General features: G+C 38.8%; 2 protein-coding genes across 2 annotated transcripts in view; one reads left to right on the top strand and one right to left on the bottom strand.

Moving 5' to 3' along the window:
* The window catches only part of LOC124157582 (solute carrier family 28 member 3-like), a 64,102-nt gene extending 49,083 nt beyond the window's left edge, over window positions 1–15,019 (bottom strand). Inside the window, exons 1-2 of the mRNA XM_046532426.1 lie at window positions 14,876–15,019; window positions 14,575–14,726 (exon numbers count right to left, since the gene is read on the bottom strand). The gene's annotated coding sequence lies outside the window, so the exon portion shown is untranslated. The remainder of the gene's footprint in view (window positions 1–14,574; window positions 14,727–14,875) is intronic.
* A 46-nt stretch (window positions 15,020–15,065) lies between these two features.
* Window positions 15,066–25,432, top strand: LOC124157583. The gene is made up of 4 exons (XM_046532429.1): window positions 15,066–15,296; window positions 15,717–15,849; window positions 23,328–23,442; window positions 25,153–25,432. Exons 1-4 carry the CDS (start codon window positions 15,080–15,082, stop codon window positions 25,270–25,272), a joined length of 585 nt encoding a protein of 194 aa, XP_046388385.1. The 5' UTR covers window positions 15,066–15,079; the 3' UTR covers window positions 25,273–25,432.
* The last annotated feature ends 358 nt before the right edge of the window (window positions 25,433–25,790 follow it).

Here is a 25,790-nt window from a genome sequence, read left to right as displayed (position 1 = left end):
TTGACACCTCCTTGACAATCCAAGCATAGTTATCAAAAGATTATGAACCTCTCAGACATTGACCAAAGCTAATGTCCTTTTGTTCAACCATCGTGTCGCTATGAGGGACTGTTGAATATTATGGACAATGTACGCTACTTATAGATATGGCCAGTGTGACAGCTAATTTATTTATTTATCACAGCGGTGGACAAATTTTACGAGTTCTTCTCGCATCAAACTCCAGCATTTGTACTGAGATGGGTCCTCGCGGTACTTTGAAGGCCTTGGAAAAACATGAGAGAAGCACGAAAATGTATCCTCCTAGCCATGCACGTACTTTACAACGCACGCGGGAAAACCACAACTATGCAGCTCACAGATCTACATTTTAACGCTCTACACGACAATTAATAGCTCAATCTAAGGTTGAGAAGAAATTAATCGTGATCTGTTTAATAACTTGGGAGTGCTCTAACCAGCCACTTTTCAATGAAAACTTTTACGTTAAAATTTTCGTATGCATATAAATGAAGTATATTTTCATGAGAAATAACACAATCAATGTCCAATACAGTCAAAGAACCCTAATTTTTTATGAGCCATTCTAGGCATGAAAAAATAAAAAAGTCCATCCTGTTGCACCATGAGCTGTGGGTCAAAACAGCTTACACACTTTATGCGGCGGAATAGTAGAAGCAAATTTAGGTGGAAGGAGGGAACGACCCTCCTCCCACCCCCCCCCCCACCAGCCCCTCCAAAAGACAATAGGAAAACATATTTTGCAAGACGTAATAATTTAACTGTAGAGCGCTTAGCTACTGATCAAAGAGTCCGAGATTCAATTCCAGGGTAAAGCCTTAGTAAACCCCCAATTTCAAATCCCAGAAATGCGAGTTAGTTAAGGGAAAGGAGCTTAGCCCCATACCCTCAATAAGTGATATCACACGCCATTGGCTTCGTCTAGGGTGAGCTCAAATTTCATTTGTCCTAGCCTTCACCGGCGTACAGCCCGACCGGTGGAAGTGCATAGCGCAGTCCGTCCATGGGCTGCAGCCTCACATTAGCCTCCTGATGTGTTGTCAACCGGCGCGCATTTACATGGGATTGTCAAAGTCGCCACTCGCGTCGCTGGCAGGCAAAGCGATCCGGATTGCAAGGAGAAATAAGCTACAATCGGTGCTGCCAACCAAAATGTACACCCCTGATGATGTGATTTATCACAGTCGTAATTTTTCAACGCTATTCCTAGTAATTTCAAATAATATACCGCAAAATAATGAAAAAAAGTGGATCGCGGAGCACTCATCGCCGCCCTACGGACATTTTTGAAAACCGATAAAAAATCTACCGAATGACAACAGAAATCAGCCTTTTATGGGATGGAAAGAAGCATCTATTATAGAATCCCCTTTGGTAGAACTTCTGCCTACCACGCGGGCGGCCAGAGTTCGATTCCCAACCAAAGCTCAAGTTTCGCTACGACTTGACGATGGTAGGAGGAACATGACTACCTAGTAGGTAGACAGCATAAATTTTGGTAAAAAGGTCATCGATGAAAGCTTTGTAAACCTACATATTAATATTCGCACCCAGTTCTAGGTGGTACAGAGAAAGAAACTACCCGCCTACACTGAAAGCGTGAATTTCAAACGCCCGTGACTTAGTCTGGGGGAGCTCGAACATCTCCTAAACAGACTCCATGATTGGAACAAGTGGAACAAGCTTTCATTGAGATAATACTCTAAAACGGTTGAAACAGAGCTTCATCCACGGAATTTATTTTCAACGCTCGGGTAAATATTACGAGTAAGCAAGAGCAATGCTTTCAGAAGAAGTCACACAGCAATAGAGAAGTTTCCTTCATCAAAGAAAACGAAAGGCATTGATTGCGATTCGTTAACACCCATTAGTGTATTCATAATATACAAATTATTTGGTTTTAGAAATTACAGTTAAGACGAATGTTAATGGTCAATTTTAACCTCGTTTGAAAAAGGCCAGATTGGCGCTCATGCGATGCCACTCCACGTGACGTCACAGGGACCTAGTTTCTATATGAGTGGATAGGAGTTTTACATCGTCTGAGATTACCAATGCATGCTTGAGGCACAGAGCTCAGGAAGCATCTCTTAATAATCACTTATTAAATTTGCCTGTGGTCGGAAAGTTTCATTCGTTTGATAAGGATTAATAATCCTTATTTAAGCCAAGCGCTTCCTGCTAGCAGGGTACTCTGCTACCTGCTAGCAACCTGCATCGTAGCGGCGCGCATAGCCTCGCACCAAGGTGGCCTCAAACGGCGGCAACTGGAACCAGAATAATGTCATACGGGCTTTTCTCAGCATTCATAGTTAGCCGTCGCGCTTTCGAGCGCTTGAAATTTTTCACTTTTCATTTAATCACGAAAAATAGATATCGTCATTTAAAAATCCAGAAGCGTGAAATACGTACTCCAGGAGTAATAATCTTTCGATTTAGGCAATAAAAAAATAGGAAACAACCCTATTGTAAGCGTGCGATTACGTAAACGTGATGCATCACAAGCGGCAAATTTAAAATATTGGGCAGACTTGTTGGTCGCCTGGGGCAAGGAAATGGAATTTCAATTTGTGTCTGGATCCGCTCTATCAGCGTTACTTGGTTCACACACATATATCAATTTTTGACAATTCGTGATGAAAGGAAAATCCGATTTTCATTCTGTGAATGAGGCGTGCGTGCTGGCTTAAATGCTGGCGTGCGTTGAATTGCCCAATTACAACAGAGGAATTTCCTTAACCACTCGCGGTTTCCGTCGGGAACGTTTTTTTAAGTTTTGGGGTCAGGAATCGCACCGTTTAGATATCCAGCCGTGGTGCACGTTTAAGTAGACTCAACTTGATCCCTCGATACTTCATCGGCTGCAGAAAAGATTTATGAGCATTAATTAAATCTAATCTTGAAAATCTCCGCTCGTCTTGTGAGATGAGACGCGTCTAGGAGGTTGGTACGAGAAGACGTCATTTTCAGAATAATTTCAAAATGCGTTCTTCCGATTGTACGACTGACGGGTACAAAGAAGAGGCTTCCCACAGTAAACTTTCAGCAAATATCAGTTACAAGTTAGCATTTTTAAAGAGGCTGTAAGGCAATGCTTTTCTACGCAGAGGAAAAATCTGATTACAACTAGAAAATATAAGAACGACTTAAAATAAAAATAGATATAAACTCGTTATGGCAGAACAATCGAGATGAAAGGAAAAATTATGCCATTAATTTTGAATTTATTACCAAATAAATTTTAACTTCGATCGATTTCGTCCTTAACGGCAACACATTTTTAACGACGGTTGCAAAAATTCGCCAACCTATGCCCTTACTAGCGCAGACGCGTAAGTTGAGATCTACATTTAGCGCCTATTCCAAGATACGAACTAAATGTTGTCTAAAATTCAAGGAGAGACAACACTAGACGAATTAGAAATAGTAAAGGTTTCCAACAAAATTAAATTAGGACGGATTGACCTCAATGACGGAGAGTCATCTACAGGTGACGCTCTGTTTTTATTTCCAAGTACAAACTGAATATTAGGAAATAAATAAAAAATTAACAATACAATAAAAAATGTTCACAAATGATCCAAAAACCGTTCATTACGAGGCTCATTCTGGATATGCATCCAACCGAGGACAACTCCGCTCTGGGGCCGTATTCTGTATTTCGTCGGTGCCGCACCGGTCGGTTTCCCTTTCAAGCCCACCGACTGGACATCAAACCGTACCGACAACGGATTCCGCACCGACGACGACACTTTCAGCGATTCTGTAAGGTCGTCGGTTTCAAACCAGTCGGTACGGTTCCCCTTCCTTCCCAAACAGGGAAAATCCGAATATATCCGAAGTTTCACGTGTCTCCACCAATGAGAGAAGGGTAAAAACAAGTGAAGACTCATTGGCACAGTTTGTTGTCGTCATTCTCAATCTTTTTATTTGCGGAAATTACGACTTATTGCTAGATTAAGATCAACGATATTGGATAAGTTGTTGACAATGCTTATATAATGTGTGGTAGTAATGCTGTACCTACAGAATCGAAGGAAACAATATTACAACATCACAATAAAGTTTGTATGTGATGGAGATTGTTGTTGCTGGAATGAATTATTGAAACTATCCTTGAGATCGTAGTTTCTTTTTTTAAATATTGGTTCCGTATAATGCTATTTATTCATGATTTGGTAATATAGTTGTCATTAAGTAAGTTCCGTATAAATGTTATCAACGGAAGGTTATGCCATTGGCACCGTAGCAGACGAAAATAGCATACCATGGAACGTGAACGTAGGATTCAAATGCAAATGTAATATTAGAGGAACAAGTTAGGAAATTGTTATAAAAGTATGGAGCTGGGTGCAATTAAAAGAAGTGTAATGACGAGGAAGTAAATAAATTGTGATTGGGTGAAATACATATGTATAAGTTGCGCATTCCAAGTGAGAGAAAATGATAATATTGCGGTAAACCTCATACTTATTAACAAATATCTTCTTTTATCGTCAAGGGGATCAATGGCTGACGATGAAATGAAATATAGTTGCCCGTTACAAATGAAAGAAACTGATACCGTTGTGGCAAACTTCATACTTAAATAAAAAGATCTTATTTCTATGCCGAGAGAAACGCCAAATTGATGATTGAGTGAAATAACAGTCGCCTATTCAGAGTGATATAAAGTGATAACATTGCGGCAAAACTCATATTTAATCAAAAATATCTTTTTTATGTCAAAGGAGCAAATAAATGATGATAGAAAGAAATAAAGCCCATTACAAGCGAGTGAAAGTGCGGTAACATAAATGAGAGAAAGTCATTATATGTTAGCAAACCTCATTTTTATTAACCATTATCTTATATTTCTGTCAAGGTAATTAATATAGATGATGACACAGTGAATTATAGAGGCGTATTCGAAGGGGCAGAAAAAGATAACATTGGAGAAAACCTCATTATTTACTCGGTGATGAGGTAAAAACAAAATAAAACGTACAATGCGCACCGGGGAATTCATGAAACCCACTAGTCGGTGGCCGTACCGACACCTCTTTGCTGTCGGTACGGCTACCGACGATCTCCCGTCCTCTCGTCGGTGCCGCACCGACCGGGTTCGTACAGAATCGCACGACTTCTTACCGGGAGTCGGTGTGACGTCGCACCCGACGAATCGGTGCCGCACCGATCGGTTTGGAGCTACAGAATACGGCCCCTGATCCAACGTAGAAATAGGATGGTTTCCTATTATTTTTTATTGCCTACATCGAAAGATTATTACTCCTAGAGTACGTATTTCACGCTTCTGGATATTTAAATGACGATATCTATTTTTCGCGATTAAATGAAAAGTGAAAATTCTCAAGCGCGCGAAAACGCGACGGCTACGTATGAATGCCGGGAAATCTCCGTGTGACGTCGTGCTGGTTCCCGCTGCCGCAAGCGAGGTGACCTTGGGGCGAGGCTTTGAGCGCTGATACGACACAGGATGCCAGCAGGTAGCTGAGTGCCTTGCTAGCTGGTAGCGCTTGGCTAAAATAAGGATTATAAATACCTTATCAAAAGAAGGACACTTTCCGACCTTAGGCAGTTTTAATAGGTGATTATTAAGACATGTTTCCCTGAGCTCTGTGCCTCATGCATGCATTGGTAATCACAGACGATGTAAAACTCCTATCTACTCATATAGAAACTAGGTCCCTGTGACGTCACGTGGAGTGGCATCGCATGGGCGCCAATCTGGACTTTTTCAAATGATAAAATTGACCATTGCCGTTCGTCTAAACCGGTATTTCTAAAACCAAATAATTTTTATATTATGAATACACTAATGGTGGGTAACGAATCGCAATCAATACCTTTCGTTTTCTATGATGAAGGAAACTACGCTAGAAGGAAATAAACTATCGGGGGGTTTACTTGAAGGAAGAATACATTTGGGTGGATACATCCAAGACACCCGAACATTAGAAAAGGGTGATAAATGAGAGCTCCATGAGCCCCTTTCCCCCAAATCCGCCGACTACGGCTTAAGAGTACTATTCTAAAGGTGGTGATTATCAAGTAATCCATAATGGGAAAGAGAGGAAGAGTATAATAATATTTAAGTGAATGTTTATACTTGAGCGAGGAGGATCTGTGGATGCCAGTGGCGTAGCCAGGGGGGTACTGGGAGCACGTGCACCCTCTCCCCCAAAACCAATTAATTTTAGCAGAATATACTATAAAACAAATTTATTCTACTCCGCAAATATGCTTTAGCCAAACAGCTCCTCGACGACCCATTAATTGTGTGATTATAAGTGCCAAAATAGCGTTTTCTAAACATAAATATGTTCACATTTGCCCCCCATGGTTCCTACCCCCTGATCTCCCAGGCCGCGCCCCCCCTTCCCAACACATCGTTCTGGCTACGCCCCTGACCACTGCAGTAGCATTAATAATAATATAAAATCACGGTAGATGAGGAATTGAAACGGTGAGCGAGTGGAAGATTAACCATGTTAAGTTCATGATGAGTAGCATTATATTTTGTCGCCAACAAAATATAACACTTCTTATGTTAGATAAGGATGAAAAAAGTAATTGAAAAGGTAATTGCATTTGGAACTCGCGATGCACAGCAGACTTAGAGGGTGAAGTGTAAGAAAGTTAATCACGAAAGAGAAGGATATAAACCTAATAAAAATAACTCGACGCCGGGAAAACCTCAGATCTTTCTTCCTAATAAAAATAACTTGAAAAACTTACTTGAATTACTTGTAAGAAGTTCGCAGCGACAGACACGAACACTAAAAAATAACTATTAAAAATACAACTTTTCACGCAGTACCATCAGGTGTACTCAGTATGTTCAATTATTCCACAGTTCACGAAAGAGGTCTGTGTCCAGCTCACCACGAATTGATTGCCTGGAGATTTATGCATTACAATTTAATCCAAACGTCAAGTAGATATCACGCCTTCTTCATCACGTTAAGTATTACGAATTGATCCCTTTAAAACTCATATTATCTTATTACACTGTAAAGGCCTTCCATGAATAACAGACGAAGACTACCACCACATTGGCCGTATTTTTTATTGTGAAAACAAACCCCAATGCAACAAATTATTCGCCTGGTGTTTGTTAAACTTACTCGAATTACAGTTGTTTATCATCAATAGTGTTTGCTTCTAGAAATAATCTAACGTTATTTATAGGTAAAAAAAAATAAACAACAGGACTTTCACCTCAGTTAGAACTTACTAAAAAAAAGCCATCCTCTCGATTGAACAAAGTGGCGGAAACTTCGAAAAACTGAAGACTGACCTCCACGTAACCCCCGCGGGAACATAAATAGCAACTGAAATGCCGGTTATTGGACAAAGACCCTTATTGAAGAGTTTTTTAATTTAAGTGGCCATACGTCCCGGTTTGGCGACTTTTAGACCGCTTTTGTGGGCGTCCCGTTAATTTCCGAAAATCCTCTACAATTCCCAGTTTCCCGCAAAAAATTATGGTAATTATGTTTTTATAATAACAGTTTATAACGAAAGCGTAAGACTAACATTAAAATAGGTAAGCAAAAATTGATAGAGGTGGATGAATTCGGTTATTTGGGAAGCAAGATAATTAGTGACGGGAGAAGCAAGAAAGACATTATCAGCAGATTGGCCCACGCGAAGAGAGTTTTCCATCAAAAGAAAGACCTGCTTACAGAGGGAAATTTAAATATGGAAGTAAAGAAACAATTTATAAGAACCTACATTTGGAGTATGCTCCGATACGGAAGTGAGGAATGGACAATGACCGCAGCGGAGAAAGCAAGGATAGAGGCCTTCGAAATGTGGTCCTCCAGAAGAATGATGAAGATCAAATGGATCGACCGAGTTAGCAACGAGGAAGTCCTAAGAGGGCCGGAGAGAAGAGAAGCCTCATGAAAACCTTAACAAGAAGACGGAATAACCTTATAGGCCACATCTTGAGACATGATGGCCTGATGAAGACAATCGTTGAGGGACAAGTGGAAGGCAAGAACGGAATAGAAAGACCTCGAACAAAATACATGGAACAAGTAAAGAAGTGTGTGAAAGAGAAGAAATACGTAGGTGTGAAAAGATTAGCTGATAGGAGAACCGAGTGGAGAGCTGCGTCAAACAAATCCCAGGATTGTTGATCAGAGATGACGATGAACGAAAGCGTAGCACAATACGGCAATATGAGTTTACTATGAAAAAGTTTCTCAGCAACTTCAACGTACAATAATCAAATAGCGGCATTATCAAAAAACACCGTCAACCGTCACTTGGAATCGAAAATTGCGGCAGCAATGATAGTAGAGGTAGTAGCGCACCTCTACTTTGTCGGACCCCCACCACCGTGCTTCTCACCTCCCCTCCACGCATCCCACCGTATAATAATAGTATTAAAAATAATATTTGTTTTGATTTCACAAATGAATTCCCATGGAGTAAGGTTATAAGTCTTCGGACTTCACTCAGGACTCCCTCTCCTCTCCCCCTCCTCCCGATACTAAGATTTCCCAGTCTATGCCAAAACATTTATGGCCACCCTATAATTTATGTACCTGTCAAATTACGCTTATAACACTGTATTTTTTTTAATCGAGGGACATATGATATTAGTCTATATGTGATTACGTTTCCTGAGTTCCACAGTTCCACCAAATATTTCTATCCACCTTAAAGTTATACTTAAAATTTATGTTATTTTTAAGTGCAGCCACATGTACGAAGAAAGGTATTATTCACTGAGAAATTATTATGGAGACTTTTATGGAGTCCATTACATCATTCAAGGTTTCACGACTGAGATTATTCAAACATTTAACATACTGCATTATCATCACTTGCGTGCGGTACCATTAGCCCCGAGGTCAAGTGTCGGTTTCCCTTAGACTAAGGTGGCAGGTGCGATTACTTGATAATGCGCGGATCAATTTGAAGCTTCGCATACGCATTATTTTGCGATATACCATGATAAAAGTGAAAAAATTATGCTTCATCGAGTTATCTATAGACATTCAATCCAGCACAACATGGTCTTACGAAACATGATATAAATTGCCCTATAATCAGAAATGAACGCATAGATCTTCTTCTCCTACGTAAAATGTGATTACAAATGATCTAAATAAAGATCAAGAAACCTAATCGATAAAATGTATTAATTATATTATAAAATGTATTAATCAAAAATTATATATTAAATAATTTCTGCAGACATCACAAGCAGTCACGCAGCCAAAAATTTGCTTCGAGGGTGTTGCGGGTGCCTGGTATTTGTGCGGGTTGCCTATACACATGTTTTGTTGCCAATTCGCACGCATCAGAAAACCATATATTTTATTAAGTCGTCCACATAATTCGTTGGTTATTGGCAGATATCATCAGATGTAACATTATCGAAAAATGGAGTGTCAGTGCTGGGCCGCCGGGACACATCCCGGTGCGCCTTCCAGCCTGGAAATCTTTGGCGCCCTCCTGCTCCAAAACTGACAAATTTTACATTACGCAGTTAAGCAGTTAACTTGAATTCAATGATGTCTCATTGAAAAGCATAATTAACACCGTCTTGATTAAACAAAACAATAATCATAATTAATATAATTCATTCTGGATATTTTCAGTAGTCCTCCCCCTGTATAGTGCTGACGCCCTCTGGCCATGGCCGTCCACCGCCCAAGAAGAGGTCCATCACGAGCCTGTGTCAGAGCATATTTGCCTCTGAGTTAGAGGTCCCCTTAGTTGACGTATCGTTGGTAGTCGCCACAAGGGAAAAATTTCAGAGAGGGGACGGCTGAAGCGCCACGTCACGTGTCTGGTCACAGAGCATGGTTTCCGGGTTTCCACCGCATAGTTTCATGTCGGATGACGACAGCTTCGTCGGCAATCCCGCCAGCATCTTCAGGTCAGAATTGGAGTTAGATATCTCGCTCGTTTCGGGATGGGGTTTCCAGCCCGGATTTAATTTTGCTGCTTCGGTGCATACAAGGGCGTACCCAAGAACATAACTAGGCGGGAGCAAGCCATGGTCTAGGGGGGCAAGCCAAGTTGTGACATTTTAGCATGGAAAAGGTGAATTCAAACCAACATTTTAAGAAAATTATAACAGCGCTTTTTTAGTTTATGAGATTATTTCCTTGAAAAAATAGTTTTAATCTAGTAACATATCATGTACCTACCAATACATATCATTTTTCGTGGGTTTGAAGAAAATTTGTTGAGCTTTCATGTCAATTCAGTACTGATTTTGCTTAAAGACTTATGCGATTTTTTGCTTCAAGGGGATAGCAGCTGCCGCTCGCTGGGTACGCCCATGGGTGCGTATCGCACCACCATTTCAGCATCGATGAGCATGCAAAATGGACCTGTTAATATACGCCGAAGTGGTCCTCGTAGAGATCGTATTTCAGTCAGGTTTGTTCTAATTAGCTCAAGTCTTTTTTGAGCTTTGGGTTCCGTGAGTCTTCTCAACGCGTGGGGGTAGGGGGCGAGAAAGTATCTTTTCCATTGAAGTTTCTTTGCATTTTGGCGAAGTTTATAGCCTCTCGAATCAAGTCTTTGGAAGTAACTCTTTTCCTCGCACGATACTTACAGCTGTAGCTTTAAATATTAGCTCTCAGATTACCGTTTCAACCACCTTAAAACTAGACTTTGATTAAGCAATTCAGACTCTGAATCCTTGGTTAGGCTAGAGCATAAAAGCGACAGGTAGAAATATTTTAGAAGCATAAAAATTTACACAGAGGCCCGAGTTCAGCCTACATCCGGTATTCGGGCAAGCCCGCACGTCAAGAGCTTATTTTTCACAAACTGAGATGTTACATCCGGCGATAGAATTTTGAGGCTGTAATTTTCACCTTGTTGACTGAAAAGGCCATTCCTAGACCATTCCTCAAATATGCGCGATCACACACCAGGGCCCGCGCGATCTCTATCACGCGGAAGCTAAATAACAAGGGATGACCTAGCCTGGGAATAGAATTTTCGGTGAATTTGAATGATTGACTTTTAAGGCCGCTATACACAGTGAATTATTATGCGAATGAAATCATTCGCCGTGTATAACGGAAAAATTCGCGAATGAACCGTCATGCACACGATCATATAGTGAAAATTAGAAAATGTTCTATTTTGCTCGCATGATACTGTGAATGTTCACGCGTGATCATTCAGCATGATCATTCACCGTGTATAGAGGCCTTTAGTGATGCGGAGGTGAGAGAAATAATGCCTTACTCATAAACAGGGTGTTTCTGGAGGAGTGCGCTTCTGAAGGTCGTAGGGGAGACCATTTTAAGCACTTTTTGTCCATAAACATGCGGTCTCAATTCGTTAGTTACTGAACAATGGCAACAAACATTTTTTGGATTCACTTAGCAGTCACCATGAAAACTTTTTTTCCTGGTATCCAGCCTTTTCGACATTTTATTTAATACTCTCGATTTTTAAGGACATTAAATAATTAACATTGGAAGAAAATACTCAATTATAATTGTTTGAAACTATTAATTTCGTGCTTAATTAAACGAGAGCATTGAGCCAGTATCAACAATATGATTGCAACCCATTTTAGGATGCAAAGGAAGGATGGAAAGGGTTGAAAAAGGTATGTATACTCAAAGCAGCAAAGAATTTGAATGGACAAGGGGAGTAAAAGGATTACGATAGGGTGGAAAATAAATTAATTGCTCCAGAAAATGAATAAGAAAAAAGCAGGAGAAGATACATAAGCAACAAGGCAAAAGGATTCATAGGGAAATAAACAATAGATTACCACAGAAAACATATGAGGCTTGGTGAAAAGGGCAATAGAAACGAAACCCAGGGTGGCCCCTGGCAGAGGGGGATCCAGGATTGGGATGGGGGGGGTGCTAAGTGGGGGTAATCTCTCACTGGATTGTAACATAGGTACCAAAAGTGTGTAAAATAAGCCCTAAGTTTCAATTTGTTTAAGTAGGTAAATATACTGGAAATTATATCTAAATATTTTTGCACAGTGTGGCAACTTCCAAAAATTTCGATTTTATCCTATGTGTGTCTAGACCCAATGGGGAAGTCTATAACCCCCCCAAAGATCAACTACTACCCTGGGGATACACTCCTGAGGCTAGGGTTATAAGCCTGAGGATTTTACTCCCAGACCTTACTAAGGGGGAACAAGAGGAAGGAAAAAAGGAGCTGCCAACATGATAGAAACTTCAGATGTCTCTCGGGTATGGATAAGCTCAGAAGGGAAGGACTGAAGAGTCCCACCCTAGCACTTGGGCCATGTGGGCTACCACAAATATGAATTTACTGTTCCTAAAGAAAGGTAAATCACCCTATGAAAAGAATGATCCAAAGATTTTTCTCTAGATATAGAATTTTCACACCATGCTGAACACGGGGGCTAAAGGTAAATGCACCTAAGGTCTAAAATCAGATCATCGTCTTCATAGCAGCCACATTTTTAGGAATATTTTACCAACATCCACAGGACTGAGATTAGATACAATGTTCAATCAACGGTTTTTAAACTACTCTCCTCTATTTGAGCTGTTTTTGATTGGCTTCATCTAGGCCAAACATCACTGCTCTCTTTACTAGAGGTTCTGCATCTTACTGATAATGAAGCTTTGGTCTTTATTGATCGAGTTGAAGAAACAAGGACATAAACTGAATGAGAAGAAGTTCATTAGTGGAGGGAAGATAGAATAGAATATTTTGTAATAGGGTAGTTTCCTTCATCAAAGAAAACGAAAGGCATTGATTGCGATTCGTTGCCCACTATTAGTGTATTCATAATGTACAAATTATTTGGTTTTAGAAATACCGGTTTAAACGAATGGCAATGGTCAATTTTATCCTCATTTGAAAAAGGCCAGATTGGCGCCTATGCGATGCCACTCCACGTGATGTCACAGGGAACTAGTTTCTATACGAGTAGATAGGAGTTTTACATTGTCTGAGATTACCATGCTTGAGGCATAGAGCTCAGGGAAACATGTCTTAATAATCACCTATTAAAACTGGCTAAGGTCGGAAAGTTTTCTTTGTTTGATAAGGTATAAATAATCCTTATTTAAGGCAAGCACTACCAGCTAGCATGGTAGCGCTCAGAGCCTCACTTCAAGGTCACCTCACTTGCGGCAGCGGGAAGCAGAACGACGTCACCCAGAGTTTTTCCCGGCATTAATACTTACCCGTCGCGCTTTCGCGCGCTTGAAAATTTTCACTTTTCATTTAATCGCGAAAAATAGATATCGTCATATAAAAATCTAAAATCATGAAATACATACTGCAGGAGTAATAATCTTTCGATTTAGGCAATAAAAAAATAATAGGAAACCACCCTATTGTATGATAGAGGGAATAAGCAAGACATATTGAACAATCAGAAATAAATTGTAATTAATTAAGATAATCTCAGACTGGGTATTTAATTCAAGGAAATGGAAGGAGTGCCCTGGGATGGGAAGGCAAGGCAAGTGGAGAGCACATACAACTTCCAAACTGAACTACAGATGAACTTAGCAAAATCTGAGAGGAGGTTTTTGAACTTGTATAAAGGATAAATGAAGCGGGAATATCAGCCGAAGGATTTCTTGATGGCAGTTCTAATTCCAATAATGAAAAAAAGGAAAGCCAGAAAATGAGGAGACAATAGAACTAATAGTCTAATATAGCATGCAGATGTTGTTAAAGTGTTGATGATTACTACGGTGGTGCCGACTTCATGGGGCCTGAGGGGGCACGAGCCCCCTCAAAAATTCATCATGGATGTGAGGAAAAAATGTGTCAGGCTTGTCGATTCTCCCTGCAGTGTCCAGATATCGAGATTCGAGTTATCAGGGTTCTAATGTTGATCATATGACTCTTCTAAAATGCTTAAAAAACTTAAAACTCACTACTTATAAAATTTCCCGGGGCAAGATCTCCAGTTTGGGCCCCCCAATATTTTTTGTAAGTTGGCGTCCCTGGATGACTATTACAAGACAAATGGAGGTAAGAGCCAAAATTCACTCGGGTGATGATCAGTTTGGTTTCAGGTAAGGTATAGAGTGGAAGAGGTCTGCTGCAAGAAAGCCAAGACCTACCTGCTTACTTTGTGGATTTTGAATAGCACTTGAAAGAATGGACTAAGTAAAGAGAAATAGATATACTAAAGTGTATTGGCAAGACTAGATGGATAGACAACTCATTTGTAATCTGCACAAGGTTCAGTCCACACAAGTGAGGGCAGCCCACAGAGAACCAGGCTGGGCAAGCTTAGCTCACATGTCAAAGTAAGGGGACTGATGCTTAAATAAATAAGGTGGTGATTAATTGCCTAGTCAGCAAAGAGTTGGCTGTGTAAAGTAAATTTTGTACGGTATAGAGAATGAAGTTTAATCATATAAAAAAGACTAACATCAAGTTGCCTAAGCCAAAGTCTAGATCAAATAAACTGAGGCTTATCATCAATGTACATGGTGACAATATTTAAAAGGAAGAACAATATTTAAACATTAAACCTACTTTATTCGATTTTACCCAAAGGATCAACTTCATAACTAATTAAATAAGTAAAATACTAACCTAACACACGCATAACTAAGAATGATGGCTCAGATGAGTGTTATGCCGCGTGGACACCAACGACCGAAGATCTCAGAACGAAATGAAGGTCGCTTTTCTGGAACGCCAGAGTGACACATTCTGTATGGTCCCATGATTTACAGTGTTGAATGCTAAAACATAATCAGAAAAAAATTAACGCCTTCAAAAAGTTGAGGAAAACGAATGAAAATAGAATGGAATATTTATGATTTATCATAGAGCATATTTTCGAGCAAATGCATGAGATAGCATTAATTTTCGCGAGTCACAAATATCTTACCAGCAACTGATTAATATAAATTTTAAGAAATCGAAATACTAGGATCCTTGAATGAGCAATTGGAATAAACTGCCTTGAATTCCTCTTTGCCGTCTAATAATTTGAAAAAGCCTTCAGTTGGCGCTTCACTGATTACTTTTAATCTTTTAATTCTGGAGTTTCTCGCTTCTGCCGGAGGACGGCGGAGATAGCAACAAAATAGCAATGAAGAGCGTGAAAATGGCGGAAAAGTTGGAATTGTCAGAAAGAATAACAATGTCCTGTGAAAAGTCATCTATTTCTAGGGAAAGTGTTAATTTTAGCGAAAAGATGAAATTAATCCCTGCTAATGTGGAATTGATGGAGACCGAACTGGAGCTGATGGATGAAATGCTTTGTCTAGAAAATGCTGCCGAAATTAATAGATCGTGTGATCAAATGGGTTCGTAAATGCTATTCAAGCATTCCTTCATGTATTTCACTCATTATTTATTAATAATCGACCACCGAATACATGAGTTCTAGCATAAAATAATACATCAGGAAGTGATGACAGTGAAGCCAATGATAAGAAGGTCATGCTCGAGTTTCGAAACCCACTTTTCATTTGGAAAAACACTGTATTCAGCCTATTAGAGGTACCACGGTACGACGTAATTGCACAACGCGATGCTCATACGAAATTACATATAGAAGTTTACATTGTAAATTGCCCATGTCAAACGGCAATTTAGTATGGATGGAAATAATATTTTTCTTTCAAGTTATTCTAATCTTGTGATTCTCACTCCTATTTGTATAGGTACAACTGTACTACTCACTGGAAGACTATTCACCATTAATGTCAACATTTATTTTTCAGCCGCTTTTATATCAGATTTGGAGGCCATCTCGTCAACATTTCAGTTCATCATCGCCCATAAAATAGATCTTCGTAAGAGGCTCATGTGTCCCGTCGTTCCGAACGCGATTCCTGTTAAATATGAGCAGCAGGCGTAAGTATCAGAGCGAATATAATGAAAATATAAATTAGTTGAGCAATATTGCATCTGCGATGCAGTTGAACGAGGTTCTTATTTTTATTTCTGATTTTAAACTTTTGACGGGTATAGAAACCCTTCAAATCAATATGACCCTAAGACTTGGCAACAAACATATTAGTCATTAAAAAATCACTGACCTCGGTGGGCAGTTATTATGTGCAAATCTATTGATTTCCTTCACATTAGTAATATCATCGTTAATTTTTTAAAATAGAGCTCTCTAGTAGAATTATTGTGGTAAAGAACAGTTTTTCATTGATGTTATAAATTTGTAATTGAGAAACATGATTTTATATTGAATAAATTTCTTGTTGCTTAGTTATTGCCCCATTAAGAGGCATTCCTGATTCCTAATCAGGTTTTTCAATTTGTATCTCTGATTGCTCTTTTTGGTGTACTCATTTTGTCATTCATTGATTCAACCCATAATTTGGTTTGGATTGGGAAGAGTAGAGCTGATCCAAGACGTATCCACAGGCGTGTGAATATCACTCATTCAAAGGTGGTGGCCAGTTCTTATCCTGGAACTCCTCGTAGTTTGAGGAGGGTGAATTTTATCGGAGGGTGTCCTAAAGCTTCACCTGGCATTTGAACATGGGACCCTTCAATCAGCAGCCAAGCTCTCTATCCACCTGTTTCTCATATGCCTGCTGAATATTCCAGCATAAATTATAGCAAATGTTCTTGTGTAGAGAATTTATTATTGTTTCTTAGTCTTTCCACGCACAGGTTAAATGTTTTGCAACACAAAGTGCAGACCAGTTGAGGTTGAAGCCATTTGGAAACTTGTCTTAACTTCGTAAATTAGTGGCCACGTATGGATTTCCTGATCAATTTTGAAATCATTTATCAATGGATTGCGTGCAACCAGCAGAGATGGGCAACATACTTTATAGTGTTATTACGAATTCATGATAAAAATTAATCTAGAAAGTTGTATTTTCAATACAAAATATTTCATTCATATTCAAATTATCTACCTTGCAGTGTGAATTTAAAATTTTTTGAGCTAAAAATGTATTTTCACTTTACTTTTTTTCTAAATTGGAAGATAGAAAAATTCTTACCTATCACAGCTAACCACTGGTCAATGAAATTGTTTCACTTAGTTTGCTGAGTCAATGGGACTACGTAAGTCAATTTAAGAATCAAATTTGAAGCCCCCCTCCTTACCAACAGTGCAAAGATTATAGTATGAGGATAAATTACTAGAAGATCAAAGTTATGTTGTTTTCAAATGTATAGTAGGTGTAAACGGACAAGGCAAGGGCGTACCCAGGATCAAAACTAGGCAGGGGCAAGCCATGATTGTTCAAGTTTTAGGTAAGATTTAAGCATGGAAAAGGTGAATGAAATCAACATTTTAAGGAAACTGTAACAGCTCGTTATTAGTTTCTAAAATTATTTGCTTGAAAAAATATTATTTTCCAGAAAGACATTTGCGATTTTTGCTTCTAGGGGTAGGGGGCAGCTGCCCCCTCCTGCCCCTTGGTGGGTACGCCCATGGAACAAGGAATGTGAGGTTGAACTTAAAAGTAGATAGGCTCCAATTAGAGCAGATGGAACAGTTTTACAATTTGGGTATTGCATTAGTCGAAAATGGACAAAGCAGATCAGATACCAGGAAGAGAGGTGCATAAGCAATGGAGTCATATTTAATAGGAAAGAAGTGAAGAAAACATATTTATGTAAGAGTTCAAATGATGGGCTATTTAAGAATCAGATCTACTGTGTAGCCTTTTATGGTACAGAAACTTAGATGCTGATGAAAGAGAAGCTGGGGAGACTTGAAAAGGCAGCCTCGATGTGTGTGTGGAGGAGAATGACGAAGTGGATGGATTGGAAGACAATTGACAAATGAGTAGACATAGTCGAAATAGAAAGAAACTTCCAGATGACGTATGGATGGGATAGGGTTTGGGTGGTGTGAGCTCTTAAGTGGGGAGGCAATGTTAAAAGCCATGCCATAGGGAAGAATTTTAGGTGAGCAGAGAAGATAGAGGAAAAGAATGGTATTTAAGATGGAATCAAATGGAAAAGGCCTTAACAGGAATTGAAGAGGGAAGTTCAATTTTGTGAGGAGAGACAGGTGGGGTGATTCACAAAATTTTCCCACTTGAAGCTGTAAAATATTTTGAATAGGTAACTGCCAAAATTTCAGGAAATGTCAGGAACAGCAACATTTGTGTGTATAATCAAAAGGGTTTCGGAAATGAAATTTCCGATACAAAATACAAACAATATCAAACATTTGTATTTAAATGCTTGCATTTGCCATACTTCCCATCGATTGGAACCAGGGTTTTGGGTTGCCTTGCAATGTCAGTTGCAGAGTTCTCAAGAGCCTAGCCTTTTTTCATGCATTGTGTGTCTGCATTTTTGGCTGTTTTGTAATTGTGCTATGGGTCATTCCATGGCAGGTAGTTGAGAAAATTTTAAAATGACACCTACCAACTCAGATTTTAATGAAATTTTTGTCACTGGTGTAATTGCCATGAAAGTAATTACTGTTGTTTAGCCTGTGATTTATTATGTTCTTGTGGGATTATTTTTATCTTTTAATTTACATAAGATAACTACAAATAGTAATTAGTTTTGGCTCATGTTAGAGGCAATGTATTATGATACACGTTAGTGAAAATACTACAGTTAATATATTAAATAAATTTTCATTAACTATTTTTAACTCTTTAACTATCTGTTATTTGTTAAGTATTTTTTTTACTTTACTAATTGTTTATGAAATAATCACATGGAAATACAAACCACTACATACATACCACATTGCCTAGCAAAGTTGGGAATTTGGTCCATTGCACAGTGGTCCCAATCGCTAATCTAGCAGGACAAAAGTCAATTTTGCAACTTTTAAAAATAAAGTCGCCGTAGGTGTAGCGATATCCGCAATTAAATGCTTCATCATGATTGGTAACTTTTACAACGTTTACATAAGTTATAACAATGTTATGCAGCTGCAAAATCACTCGTTGAGATTGCCTATCATCCGCCTACACCCAGACGGTGGTTGACTCGCTAGCATTAACACGTACCTGCTAGATAGCAATAACGCAAGGAACGACAATTTCTAACGGGATCTTATAGCTATCGGTATATAGCATTATTTAGAGTGATTTTTCTTCAAATACAATTGAGTTAAAATACTAGATTTCAAATGGCAATCTCTCAGTCTTTAAAACCTCGTTTTTTATCGACTTCAATTGTTTAAATAGACTTATAAAAAATATATGTCGAGGTAGGATTGCGAAACCTTCAAAGACATGTGGAAACGTCCTTATAGTTATAGATATTTTTATCACATTTTGCGCCTACTTGCGCTTTTTGACAATAATGCCCTTTTTGTTCTATGAAGTTAACAAACTAGAGCCATTGAGACGCGGGACTGGGGGCATTTCCTCGGACGACGCCTGGAATATCGGGATAAATTGCGCTAGAGAAGAAATATTTTTAATTTTAACTGTTGTAGTTTTGTAATGTATATATTTTTATTAATATTTATGATATAGTTATTACATGGCTTACAATTTTTTACATTTTTATATCGATAGGGAGTGTCACATTCAGAGTGATTCAAGGTACCGGCGGTAAATCGCATGGAATTGTTATAACTGCTGAGGAAGAAAAGACTATAGATGATTTATTAAATGCGTAGAACATAAATTAGGGTTTGAAAGTAGTAATGAAGATACCTCAAAGGACATCGGGAAAATTGTGATGCCATTTAAAAGGTAATTTTGATAAAAAGTGGAAACAGTGCTCCAGAAAATACGACAGATTTTGTTAAATGTGTACAGTCTCTTTTGAAGGATATATCGAAAGTAGAACCTTGTTTTGCAAGCCAGATTTCATTGCCAAGCTCTGGGAAAAAAAGATGCGGCTGCAATTATAAAAGACATCACTGAAAACATACCAAAGAGAGCTACCAACTATAAGAAGGCTCAATTGTCTTCACCTTTGATTCCAATACCATATTCATCATTAGAAGCTTTGTCCTTTTCCATGGAAAAACCCTACTAAGCAAAAGTACGTAAAAATCAGAAGAGAGGCCAACCAGAGACGGTGCGATATTTATCCCTCATACAAGATAAATTTGAACTCAAAGTTGTCTTTGTATCCCCCATCACAAGAACTGACCATTACTGATACTTCGGCCGTGGTCAAATTACTGGCTCTAGTGATTAACACTATTTTGGCTCAGAGAGTGTTGTCTCCGCTTTCCTTCGGTCTGGTAATGAATTCAAACTAACGATGATATTTAAGTGGGATTAAGATGGGAGTAATGGGCACAAGGAATATTAGCAAAGATTCGGAAGGAATCAGGTCCAGTGGACGATGTATAAGTCCATTATGTTTCCTATATGTTTTCCATTTCTATGTTGCCTCTTCAGCTAAAATCAAATGATGAAAACAACGTCTTATGGCAGAATATCAGGCCATCTTCGATCAGGTATTGTAGATCCATTTAATTATTTCAGGAAGATGAAATTTTGGAGATAACTGTGAAAGAAGTGCAAAAGATAGAGGCGCAGATCCCTCCACTGATGCCCATGGTCATCGAAATAAACGGGAGGAAATTGTATATAGTATCAGAATTTTGACGTTAAAAGAATCGTGACATTTCATCAGGCATTACTAGAATGGAGGTGGGATTATTTCAATGGTTTGGAGCAATTCTTAGCGAACTTTCCTGTGGTTTCTCCATAAGTAGCTACAAGTGAATTTAAGAAGTATGCTCAAAAAACAGAAAAAATATACATGCGTCATACTCATGGTATGCCTTTCACGGTACATGAAATCTAATTCATGAGACAAAAGTGATTGATCGCCCCCATTTCATTGCATTACATTAGTTCCCATTGGAATGCTTTCCGAAAAGGGCCAAGAAGCAAGCATATTCATAAATTCAAAGAAAATCACGCGCTAAAATACTCGAGAAAGGACACAATGAGAGATGTTTTTAACCTACTATTAGTCACATCTGATCCTTATGTTTCCAGGATTAGTTCATTACACCCAAGGCATTGTTATTCCCTCTCGATGGATGTCAGACAGCTTCTCAGGGAACCAATACCGTATAAGCGCGTGTAAGAGGCGCACCTTTTTTCCCAGATATTGCAGCCGAAAATGGGGGTGCGCCTCTTACACAAACTTCTTATCTTCCCCCCCTCCCCTTCACCGGTTGCAAGTTCAAGGGGAACTGAGTGGCCTTGGTTTTCAGCCTGAGTAAGTCATCTGAAACCCTGGGTCAAAATCAAGCGGCAGGCAGGGGAGTTTCTCCCTTAGTGACGTATTTTTAAAATGCTCCTGTTTGAATTTCTTGCAAGCATCGTGCCGTCACGTCGGTACCCCAGAGGTGAACATTGAAAAGATCGCGTGGGGTGATTCGCTCCGGAGCGCGCGCTAAATTTATTGCCACGAGTGGGCATCCCGCGGCATTTATACTGCATATAGTAATATTGGTGTCACAACCTGCGGTTGAAAAAATTCGAATGAGTGTGCTCATTGTTGGACTTAATGGTGGATAGAAGAAATCGGAAATGCTTATAAGTGAAGAGCGCTGAAGGAGAGGTCGAGGGGAAGAGGGCTCCCTCCCCTCCGTATTTAAAGCTACGAGCGAAGGAGCAAGGGAAGAACACGTCCGATCTTGCATGTGACGTCGTTCATGTGTCGGCGATCCACAGTGACAATAGCCGGCAGCTAACCGGCATTTTGCCGGTGCCGGCGTGTGGTCGGTACGTGTGCAAGCTCCAATGCTCTCCCATTGTTCACTATTGGAATGTGGACGGCCGATATTTTACCCGCCGTCCAAAATCGGTGCGTGTGCAAGGGGCCTTAAATCTACGACGTGGTTATTATCCTACGGCGCTGAGATTGCCCCGATTGTTGTTCAATCTCTTGGGAAAGCTCATGCCATTTGCCTGTCGTGTTTTGCCTTAAAATTTTCCACGGCTGCAATTCTATTGCAATACTCCTGCGAGAGCTTTTAAACAAAATTGTTCGTGAGTAGGACAAGCAACGTAGAGCGATGGCGTATGCAAAGAGAGGATCGGAACTCTTTCTACTCCCTCTTATGCCGCCGCAGTTATCAAAATTTCCTCTTTCAAATAGTACTGAAAGAGGACATTTCGATAACTGTCGAAATTCCAGGCATACGTCTGCAACACCGCACGATAGGATAAAAAAAATGTCGCAAAATTATTTTTCTTTATAGCTTCGATCCTCAAAATAGGGGTGCGCCTCTTACACAAGCTTATACGGTATTACCTGTACCTAATGAAATGAGTAATGTAAAAGAGATGGAGGATGTGGAGTCGGTAAATTTCGGAGATGAAGGGAGTTGGGAGAGTATTAATGATGAAGGTGACTAATATTCCGCCGTTCACATTCTGTAAAAAACGATTTTATGTGTAAACCCTGTGTTTAGGAGTATATTTTAAACGTAATTAGTTCATTTAATTAAGAAAAGCGCATTACTATAGATTTTTAAAATGATTTTCTGCATGTTTTTCTGAGTGCTGAGTAACACGAAATTATTTTGCAAATCAAATTTTAATTTTTTTCATAAAAACCACCTTGAAAAGACCTATGATAGTGTTATTTTGTGTTTTTGTCTATAATTTGGCAATTCTGAAAGTTTTTTGGGAAAAATAATTTTGTCCCGCTAGATTCACAATTGGGACCACTGTGCATTGGTATGAAAGAGTGGGCAACACCTGACCTAAGTTTTCAACTGTTTCCTTCAAGTGTCAATGCCTTAGGCTGTTTTCCAATTTGCAATTATTCACCCTACGTGCACTTTTCGATAGTCAACTTATGGATGTGACGACGGCAAGGGTAAATCCAATCGGCGTGGGTGCAAGGGAACGAAGGGTAAGTGAACAAGGGAACGCGGATGCTCCCTCATTGACGTGCCCTCGTAGGAAGTGGACATGAAAATGGCGGCAATGGAGAAATCAGAAATCTTGAACTGGAGTAGTAAGTAATTTTGTGTTTATTATGTGAGCTCTTTTACGTAGTATTATAACGGCATTGTGAATTCTTGCTCTTCACCTGCAAAAATATAAGTATAAAGATGAAATTGATTCTTAAATCACCACCAGATGTCCTAACACTACCCTGCGCTTCACATTTCGTTACTGTCAATAGTTCGCATTATTTCCGTTCACACTTACTGGCGCCAGTAGAGCATTAGTAAGAGAGCAGGGTGCAAGGGTACGAGGGAATGAGTGCATACTACGTGGATTGGAAAACGGCCTTAGTTGCAAAGGAAAGCAAGAGTTGGGTTATTGTGGTTATTATTTTTACGTTTGCTCTGAAGTGCTGTCAAGCCTAAAATCCATGCTAACTTAGCTCATCAGTTTGTTTGTGTTATGTGTGCAATAATGAAAATCATTTCTCCTTCGATTTTTCAGAAAGTTTGTGGCAATCTGTGAGAAGTTGCCATCAGTAGTTGATTTCTTGGGTTCGATCCAGAGTCAGGAACAAGCGTATGATATTCTAAGAAGTCCTCAAATTTTCTCTCACATGGTAAGACGAACAATTTTTGTGGAATTTTCATGTGTCAAAACTAGACAATAGTTTTAAAGATTTTTTTATTTCTCTGAGGCTTTGGGCGGACTTATCCCCCTTATTCCCCCCCATAGTTAAGCCACTGTATATGCTTATTAATTTTATACAGGGTTGTTTAATACCCATATCTCCTCTTTCAAGGATCAAAACTGGGGGGGGGGGGGGCAAGCCGTGGTCGTTCAAGTTGTAACACAGAAAAGGTTATGAAACCAAAATTTCAAGAAAATTATTACCGTGCTTTATTGGTTTTTTAAATTATTTACTCAGAGAAATATTTTTATTTTAATCACGTGTTTACTACTACTATCACGTTTCTAGTATTTAAAGAAAATTTGTTCAAAAATTTCGTTTTGAACTAAATTTAAATTTAGAAAATAATTTTTTAGTTGGGGGCAGCTGCCTCCTAAAGCCCCCCACTAGGTACGCCCATGTCTTCTTTGTTGATTTTCCCTGAAATCACCTCATGATACCAGTCTGATATCACAATAAGTGGTATACTGTAGTAATTGTGAAAAAAATGTTTACAAACAAGAAGGATTTTGCAGTTTTTTTTAGAATTTAAAAGCCAAATATGGGCAAGATGTGTCTCATTTCTATATTTTATTTTTTTAAGGTCATTTTTTTCCCTATCTTAGACAGTTTTATGTAGGAAAATTTTATTTAAAATGGAGGCTGAATGTTTTTGGATACCTAAGTGATTGGGAGGTTTGAAAGTTATGTGTTTTGTATTTCTTCCTTTTTTCCATATCATTAAGTAATTTTTACAGGAATATTGTGTTATGTCATGACTTAATATCATGTTTGATAGTGATAAATAGTTATAAATCGATGTTCTTTGTCAGAATGTGTAATAAATATCGCAGGCTTTCCCGGCGTATAGAATTGTGGAAGGTTACTCGGGTGGAACGAGTTTTCCATTGTCATCAGGAGATGTCCCAATGACGATGGACAACTCATTCATCGAAACGTAATGACGGCCGACGCGTCGGCCGAGATGAAGTTGGAGAACCTGGTGGAAATCCCAAGTAACCTTCCACAAGAATGTGTTATATCTCCAGCACATGTTTTTCTTAAGAAAATATAATTAAAAGCTATACAGGATTATCAGTTTGAGCACAAGCTATCTCATGCATACCCTGTTGCCATTGTAATCTTAGTTAAATTCATTATTTTATGTTTCAGTGAGTTATGAATGACATTTTATTTGTCATAATATATTTAGTACTATACTGCTAACATTCTTTAGTTTCATTCATAAAAAATGCAATGAAACAAAGTGTCTGACAAGGAGACTTTGTGTAAGTGATGTCAAAAAAGGTGATACCTTTTTAATTTGAAAGGAGACACTTAGATAGGAATACTGTTGGAGGGTTTTGTCCATATTTTTTAAAATTAAATTCAATGAGACCGTATTTTTAATTTTTTAAATGCTTTTTTCTCTTAAACCCATATGGACAAAACCCTTCAACAGTATTCCTATCTAAGTGTCTAATTTCAAATAAAAAAGTTTCATCTTCTTTCTTGACATCACTTACGAAAAGTCTCCTTGTGAGTAAAATTTCAATTCTGGTCTAAGGCCTAAGCTTATTTATGAAGACACTTTTCAACTGTGTATTTATTTTATTACAGAGAATAAAGTTCCATAATCCTTTTGCCTTTCCTCCACAGGAAAAAGAATTCAAGTCAGCCAGGGAATACTGTGACCAAATAAAATACTTCCTCTCATCAAGTGAAGAATTTTTGAAGATTGTTAATGTAGCAGGTACATTTTTGCATCATAGTGCTTAGCTTGTGGAACTGAAATGTGTATTTATGGAATGTATGAATGAACAGTTGAATTCTATAATCTATCCTGTTTCTCCAAGAATGAAACCAGTTTGTGGTGTGTGAATGAGAATTGAAATGAATGTATTGTAGGAAATATAAGTTCACATTTTATATATAAAAACATATTTTCAAGTTTATTACTTATCTTAAATAAAAAAGGCAGTATTGGTTGTGGGAGACGAATAAGTGCATTAGGGTTAGTCTGGCTATGTGGTCAGCCATCGATGAGGACTCCTACTCCTAGGGGCTAAGGAGGGCCCCAAACATGGTATGTATTTGTGGGGGAAATGACTATTGGTAAGCTGATTTTTTTTATTATTGTAATGAAGGATCTGGAAGGAGTTGGACCGAATAACTACTAAATAGCCATTCCTATTTGCCTTCTGCACCAATTATAAAATATGGCTTTCAAATCCTGGAATCAACTTTCTTCATTTTTATCTGTTTTATCTTTAAGAAAGCTAGCCAAGATTCGCTTG

This window comes from Ischnura elegans, chromosome 4 (genome assembly GCF_921293095.1).
Source record: "Ischnura elegans chromosome 4, ioIscEleg1.1, whole genome shotgun sequence".
In the NCBI taxonomy this organism is placed as follows: Eukaryota; Metazoa; Arthropoda; class Insecta; order Odonata; family Coenagrionidae; genus Ischnura; species Ischnura elegans.
This window is presented reverse-complemented; position numbering and strand designations above follow the sequence as displayed.

Bases quoted from the DNA above. Each gene is read 5' to 3' on its own strand.
- LOC124157583 (XM_046532429.1), top strand. From the start codon at position 15,080: ATGAAGAGCGTGAAAATGGCGGAAAAGTTGGAATTGTCAGAAAGAATA. The intron at 15,850-23,327 runs GTAAGTATCAGA...TCGATTTTTCAG, and splicing joins GTTAAATATGAGCAGCAGGC to AAAGTTTGTGGCAATCTGTG. The intron at 23,443-25,152 runs GTAAGACGAACA...TTTCCTCCACAG, and splicing joins CTCAAATTTTCTCTCACATG to GAAAAAGAATTCAAGTCAGC.